The sequence below is a fragment of the Buteo buteo genome, chromosome 2, assembly GCF_964188355.1.
Source record: "Buteo buteo chromosome 2, bButBut1.hap1.1, whole genome shotgun sequence".
Classification (NCBI taxonomy): domain Eukaryota; kingdom Metazoa; phylum Chordata; class Aves; order Accipitriformes; family Accipitridae; genus Buteo; species Buteo buteo.
Window position 1 is genome coordinate 16,727,437 of NC_134172.1, and position 8,195 is coordinate 16,735,631.

At 35.1% G+C, this 8,195-nt stretch overlaps 1 protein-coding gene across 2 annotated transcripts in view; it reads left to right on the plus strand.

Annotated features, from left to right (window-relative positions):
* KIF5B (kinesin family member 5B) overlaps window positions 1-7,410 on the plus strand; it is a 39,151-nt gene extending 31,741 nt beyond the window's left edge. For both annotated transcript variants that reach the window (XM_075046309.1, XM_075046319.1), the window contains exons 24-26: window positions 217-433; window positions 2,284-2,416; window positions 4,810-7,410. In XM_075046309.1, the coding sequence (XP_074902410.1) occupies window positions 217-433; window positions 2,284-2,416; window positions 4,810-4,816 (357 nt within the window). In that variant the 3' untranslated portion in view covers window positions 4,817-7,410. The remainder of the gene's footprint in view (window positions 1-216; window positions 434-2,283; window positions 2,417-4,809) is intronic.
* Window positions 7,411-8,195: the final 785 nt, after the last annotated feature.

Here is an 8,195-nt window from a genome sequence, read left to right on the forward strand (position 1 = left end):
ATGTAGACTTTAAGTGCTTATGTTGGGTGGCACGTTCTTCCACAGTAACTGATTTTCAAATGACCATCTTACTGATGAGCTATTAGATTTACTAAAAGCTTAAGCAAAGATAATATAGTATCCCTACTGCTTTGCCTGTTTAGGGGCAGGAAGGTGTTTGGTTGGCTCTCCCTATAAAAAGAGATACCAAGAAAATAATAAATTCTGGTTTTGTAGCTGGTACGTGATAATGCAGATCTTCGCTGTGAACTTCCTAAACTCGAGAAGCGACTTAGAGCTACAGCTGAAAGAGTTAAAGCTTTGGAGTCTGCACTGAAGGAAGCCAAAGAGAATGCTTCTCGTGATCGCAAACGGTATCAGCAAGAAGTAGATCGTATAAAGGAGGCTGTAAGATCCAAGAATATGGCCAGAAGAGGACATTCTGCACAAATTGGTTAGTAAAGAATCCCTTGCCCCTAAAGCTTCATCTGTCTCCTGATTATTTTTTTTTTATCTTTGTGCAAGTATGCATCTTTCAACCTTAGTTGGTACTGCATGTGTGAACATGATGCATTTTCTACCATGAGTTATATTTTGGTTCACAGACTGTAAGTGTGGGTGGGTGGTGATGTATGATTGTTTGGGGTTTTTTATTTATTTGAAATGGGCCTCTTCCTGGTAGCTGGATTTTTGTATGTGCTGGGAAAGGCTTACCGACCTAGAATTCTAGCCTGAATGTGCGTTCCATTTCCTAAACAAAACAATACAGTGAATGTGAGTCTTAAGTCTGTAACATCATTCCAATTCCATTCCAATTTCTAAGGCTAAGTAGGTATTCCAAAGCAAGGAGAGAGATTAAGCCATCACCTTAAGCAACAACAAATCATCTTTCTGTCTTTTGGTCTTCTCAGGGAGAGGGGCAGACAGAAATGCACAACTAACATCCCACGGTCCCTAATTACCTTTTCGGTTCTTTGTTCCAAAACATATAGCACTCCGTAGCCCTAGCTGGGGCAAAAGAATGGAAAAAACCAAATCTGTAGTAACTAGTAGTCTTTCTTTTTATGTAGTGGGAAGGCAGTCATATTCCCTTGGTCCTCCCCCTGCCATTATGCTGTCAAGTGCTGAGGGCCAAGAGGGTGTGTGACCTGTGGAGGACTTAACTGTGCCTATTACATTATTGTTGTAGAAGTAACGATGTTCCAGCCTTTTTGTTGTCCTGTGTCAGGACTTCAGTAATCAATATGCTTATCTTAAATGATAATGCAACTGAAATGACCATTGCAGTTAAACTTTGCTCATATTCTGTAGGTCTGCAAAGAGCTGTTGCAGAATAAAGTTATAATTTTTTTTTTCTTGGTCACTTCAAGTGGCAGCTTGAAGACAGGTGCTTTCCTGTCTTACATTTCTCTCAAGTGATATCCAAGATGACAAAAAAATTCTCTAGTGAGCTTGCCACAGCTATAAAGCCTCTTGTACTTAAATGTCTAGATGAACTAGTCATGTCTTGCTGGAGATCAGCTTCCTGTAAGGCAGAAATTGAGAAGTGTTTCTCTGATGCATTTGCTACCTGTAGGTACTTTTTATCCACTCTTACCTGCTGAAACTTTAAATGCTTCTGTTTAACGTTACAGAACTTTGTAAAGTCATAGTTGTGCATGTCCTGTTAAGAGCTAGTACAAAACTGATTGAAAATATAGTTTGTTTATCAAAGCGTATGCAGCTTGTGAATGACCTGTCAAAACTACTGTTTTTAATTCAGTAATAGAGCAAGTTTTATTTCTATATGGTGGTAAGAAGTTGATGAAGCAGTGTTATCTGTGGAGTAATCAGTATGCAGAATCACTTGCAGAGCAGAGTAACTGGTGGCTTATCAATCAAGTAGATGTGGGAAATACAGCAGGGTATAATTATTCCTTACAGGAACAGAACCCTCATGAAACTTTGTCTAGCAATGTGTCTTATTTGAGTTCTTATTGCCAAGAAATGGGACTCTCACAGGGAAATGCATTAGGTGGGGCGGATAATACATGTGAAGTTAATAATTATCAAAAGCTTTGCTAGCTTTAATTCTAATAGGGACAATAAAAGCAAAACCTTGTCTATTTTTCAGGGCTTGTTATAGTTGGCACTAATCTGTTAGGTTCTCAGAATACCATCTCTTAAACTTGTTTTCTTATTCAGAGTGCATTAAATTTTGATTATTACATTTGGGATACTTTAAAATAAAGCATTAGTAAATTTGAATAATAAAAGGTAAAATTGTGATGTATGTGTTTGTAAGTCATGTTTCTTTTCATGCAGCTAAGCCTATCCGTCCTGGCCAACATCCAGCAGCTTCTCCAACTCATCCAAGTGCAATTCGTGGTGGAGGTGCGTTCACTCAAAACAGCCAGCCAGTTGCGCTGCGTGGAGGTGGAGGACGGCAAGACAAAGTGTAAGTTTGTCTTGTAGGATTTTTTTAAAATGTGTGATTAAACCACTTTGTATTACAGTTCATTCTGTGGCATAAAATCACTTGAATAATCAGTTAACTTCTTTTTTTACAGAATTGTATAGTTAGAGGAACAGTATGCATATACATCTGACTAATGCTGCTGCTGCTTTTGTTATAAAACTGGCATTTGTTGTAAAATGGTAGCTCTGGAGTTGTTCTGCTGGAGTAGAACAAAACATGAAAACAGTCAGTTGGAGATAGTTACCAGTCACAGCCAATAGCTACTGTTTGGGAAAGGAGTGGACAGTTTAAATTCTTTTGGCTTGCTAGTATCTCTTTAAATATGGTTTTCTTCAGAAAACATTCTGCAATGAAATAAAAAATTACCCTATTCTCATATGTTGTTTATTTACTGTTGATACTACATTTGCACACTGCTTCATGTGTCAGTAATTTGGAAGTATTTAACAGAAAAATTCATGTCTTCATCTGGTAAATTTAAAATGTTAGCCTAGCTAAAATACAGTAATTGAAATTAATACGTGCACTTATTTGAAAAATGTCTCTAATCTCCTAAGTAATTACATGTAGTCCGGTATTTAATATGCTTCGGTTGCTCACAGAATCATGTCTCTTTTTAATCAATGTCTGCATTATAGTTGGTCTGTTGGTCACTTAACAGTAATGCTTTGCTGCGTTCTCTGTCATCATCTTGACTTTTGACGTTTGTATAAATGTCTTCTAGGCATTCCCTTAGTTAAGGTTATCTGCATCTTCAGTTTGAAAATACTCCTAAAATGATTGTGTGGTGTTTGAATCCTGGGTGCTTCTCTTCCGAAGGGGAGAAGCAGTTTATGTTAATCTTGTTTCCATTTGTTTCTTTTTATTAGCTGACTGACTTTTCAAAGCTTTCTCTCCAATTTAGAGAAAATCAGGCTGTGGTACTAGTTAATGTACCTGGTTCTGTTCAGTAGTGTCTCTTAGTAAACAAGAGGTTGAAGTGATAGTACTTTAACCTTGAATAACATTTACCTTGAATGACTAAGGAGCTGGCAATTCATAGATTCTTGATTACATTGATGTGATGAAATTAAACTTCTGATAGCTACTTTGACTACAATGGTAATCTAGCTCGGGTGTCCACTGTAGAGACATTTCAAGATATGATTGACCCAGTTTATTTTAGATGCCTACTTTAGTGTGAGTTTGCACGTGCTTTGATGTTGCCTAGAATTCTAACCTATGAGCCTATTTAGTCTCATACTTCTTTAAAAGTACTTAGAATAGTTGATATAATCAGCAGTAAATAACTAAATTTTGAGCTTGCATCTTGCTTTGGAGAAGAGCTTTCATTGTTGGTCCTGGGGAATTCAAATAGGAGCCTTAGCACTTTGACTTTTGGACTGTGTGTAGATAAATCATGAAGGAGTGGAAAATTGCTAAGTATTGGCTAGAACACCTTTTGAACAAACGAACTCCTACGTAATATGCTTGCAGAATCCCTTAAGCAGTTGTAAAGCTTTCATATAATTCTTCTAACATGAACATGTTACCTATTGCTGTAGAACAGAGCAGAGTTTAGCACTTAAAGGCAGGAGACTGGTCATAATTTATTCCAACTTTCCTATCTTGTTTCTGGAAGAACCTCTCCCTTATGGAAGTAAAGGAACAAAACTTTTTTGAACTTTATTTTTCTATTAAATATGAAATTGTTCTAGGCTTGTGAATACTTGGGTAGCTAGTATCATTCTTCTCTGTAGTAGTGTCTGTCATACTTTTTTTGAGAATTAATACATATACTAAGCATCTCAACTTCTGGTTAGAGAACTTCTGGTACAGTAGGAACATGATGTACTGTTGTACATTTGGAGACCACTTTAACAAATTACTCTGGAAACATTAAAGAAATACAGAGATGGTAAATTGTTATTTCCCTATGCAAATCAAACTTTAAGATAATTTATGCCAAATGATCTCTTCATTCCCATTTCATCTTCCCAAAATAGCAGTCAAAACTTTGCAGCAGCTGGCAGGTGGTATCCAGACAGTTCTCACTGGCCTGGAAAAGTAGCAATGGTCATGGGAAATGGAACTGGGTTATAATTGGCTTGTATTTGTAATGTTTACTCTGTTAAGGCAATCAAGATTGGATACCCAGTCAGTTTATTGTGCTGTAAATTTGTTGGTAACAGACAGCATTGCTTAAATGCTTTGTGTTGTGTAATTTGTTATTCTAAAGTAGATGTTCTATTAGCACTTATCTGAGTGGTCTAAGAATTGGGCTCTTAAAGGCTATGTAAATAGTGAATATGGTCTACTGTAAATATAAATAACTTGGCTTTTTTGGCTTATGAGGTACAAGTATGTAACTCTGTTATTTTTCTCATTTACAGTTGCTGAAAAGTAAATGCAACATGAGGAGGATTCGATATCGTGTAGAGGGAGTCATTCCATGACAATAATCTTTCCCTTTGGGGACTTAGGATTATTTTTTGAAAATGTATAAATTATACCTGGCCTGTACAGCTCTTCCCCCTTCTACAAATTCTGCTAACTGATTCCCAAAAAAAAACTAGAGTGCAATTTTGGCGTCTTGAAAAACGACATGTTACTTAAAGTGTAGCTCTGCTCATTACACAGTTTGTCTTTCATGTCTTAAATTTAGTCTGCACTGTGCCAAGCTGAATGTACGTTGAGAAAATCTTAGTTCAAACTTTCTAGCTTAATTTGTGTACATCTTATTGTCTTAGGGAATGTGCAACAGTGTTTAAGTATACTTTCATTTTTATTACTTCACATAACACTACATGTCCCACTGAATTAGAACGGCACTCTAGATTACAGTTTTCTTTTGGAATGCTACATAGGGCATTGGAACTAAATTTATTTGTACAGTGTAAGAATACTGAAGTGTGCTTACGACAACTGCCATAAGGCACTGCGATTGCTACACCACAGAACTAAAGAGTTCAATATGAACAAGGCTGTTTAACTGTTATCTGATTAAATGCCCGTTTATCGGGTAATTTAGAATTAAATATTGTACAGTAATAAGAGTAAACATAAGTTTACAAAAAAGACTTTGGCAATGGATTATCCCATCTGTCCTGTTCCTGATTCTACACACAGTACAGTCTGGTGGAGTGAAAACATTCTGCTTCATTCTGATGAGCCTGTCTATCCATTTGTCTGTATCTGTGACAGTTCACTTTTGCTATTTTATAATAGTGAAATGAGCACAATCTAAAATTTAACTTGATATTCCACTACATATACAGTACTGGAATTTTTTGGCTAAAATTTTAACTTTCAATTAAAAATTTTTTTTCAGCAACTGGCCAATGAATTCAGATACACTAATAAAGGATGCAACTTTTTAAAACTGATGTATTGGGAAATCCTAGAGACAAGTGTTTAAAAAAATAATAAAATAAAGTGCTACCCTGAATTGTATTTGTAATCCGTTTGTAAGTAGGTATATGAAATGTCCAAAGTAGTAGTTGTTGAATATTTTTCTTCTCTTTGCAATAAAGTCCTGTAAAGTGGCTAACAAAATGAAACATGGGTTTTTTTGTTTTGTTTTGTTGTTTGAGCTCTAATACTTCCACTGAGCTGACTCTGTGTTTTAAATTTTTATAGTATAATTTGCCTAACTTATTCATAGGGTTTAGCCACTATAATTTTTAGAACAGCTGCCTTCTGGATAGAAATTGGTTACCAGGTCTTTGAGAAAGAAGGAACTTAATATTACTGAAAGAATTCAGTGAGCTTTCCAGACCCAGTTGGTACCACTTTGTGTGCTGTCCTGAATTTTTTGCTGGGTATTCATCAGTTATTGTGGAAACAGTAGAGACTCTATGACTGTTCAGACAGCAAATCACTTTCAACTTTTATATTATAAATAGACAAAATATTTATATTATGATGGCGTGTAGTCAGATTTTAGACCTTGAACCACTTTTTTCTATAACTACAGTAGTCTGAATTTTTAATAGTTTGATTTTTAAAGGTTGAGTGTATCGGTCGGAAATCTCACTATTTTGGAGTTTTCAGCTTTTGAGACTGTTTTGTTCATTAAGGCTGCCAAACACTCCAAACTTGCAGTTGTTTTAGAGCATGATTAAAGACAGCATACTGAGGAAAGAAAAATAAATGAATGGCAAACTAGTTTGAATGAAATTTCTCATAATGGAAACAGCACTGTCCGTTATCTTTCTCAGTGTTAACTACAGGTTTTCAGACCTTCATTTGTTAGTATGCAATCATAAAAAAAAAAAAAAGAAACCACTTTCTTTAAAATACATTCAAATGAAGCAGGATTTTTTTTCTCATGCCTGTGAATGGGGGTTTCATTCCTGTAGGTAATTATCATGGGGTTTGGTGCTGAAAATTGCTGTGTTTAAAAAAAAAAAAAAAAAAAAAAAGTAACTAGCCTGTAGCTCAGTGTACATCACCTTTTTATATTTAAACTTTTTTTTTTATTTTAAACCTTTTATGAAGTTTACCAAGAACTGCCTCTTAAAATGTAAAAAAGAAAAAAAAAAAACCAAAACCAAACAACTTTTTTTGTTTTCTGGTTTGGCTGTCATAGGTCAGCTGGACAGGACAATTACTTTTTTTTGTAAATTAAAATATTCAGTCTATACAGGGAATGTTCAACACTGCTGTTTCAACTTGCAGTCTTTGAATGGTTCTTATTTTTATGTTCCTCTAGATCATATTTTTTAAAAAGATGGTTTAGGATAGGAACTTGGTGAAATAATATTTATTTCTGGTGAACAACTAAATTATTTACATAACTTAAATGCTGACTCACTACTGTGTGTATCTCTAAATTTGACATGAGGACAAGTCTACCTGTGGAATATGATTTAACTTCAGTACACTTAAGATGCATTAAAACAATTGGTTTGGGGAAGACGCCATATAGTTTTAACTTACCTGCATGCTGTAAATGTATTTGTGTTTAAATAAAGAGAAGAAAAATCTTTGAATTTTGTGCATTTATTCAGTCTCTTCACCTGTTTGTTACATTGTGTCCAGATAATACTTTTCACTTGATAGGTTTCATGACCAGTTATCTTTATGTAAATAGTGATCACTTGATGTCTTGTAACTTCTTGTTCCAGTGTTTGTTAATATAAGTAAGCTTTCCCACAAATATGAATATTTAAGTCTTAGTCTTCAAAAGACTGTTCATGATAGAAAAAATACACAAACAAAAAAGCCCCAAACCAAACAAAAGAACAACAAAAAAAACCAAAACCAAAAAAACAAAACAACTCCAAGAATTGCTGCCTGTGGAAATGTACAGAAATTGATTACAGCCACAGTATATCAGAATTTGAACCCCTTCAATCTTTAATTACTTTGACCTCTCCCAAAGGCATATACTCCATGTAGTTCATAAAAATACCAATTTAATAGCCATTTTTAATGGCTTCTCTTGGTTGTGTATGTTTTGGGGTTTTTTTTTTAAACATCAACTTCTACCCTATCTATCTTGGACACAGTGACACACTTGAAAGAATTCTCCCTTGGCATAGGGTGTAGACACAGTATTCTTTCTCTTAAAGGAGAGATTTCCTACTATTAGTATTCCTTAGTATTCAGCTGCTTTTCAAAAAAAGACCTGAAAAACAAACTCCAGAACCCTCACCAACAAACCCAACCCTCTTCTCCTTAGGCTATGCCTACATGTAGTTATTTCTTAGCTGTAATTGGGAGTTAGATATGTAAGATTATTGCTGCATCCTATTCACCAAGGTATTTCTTTTTT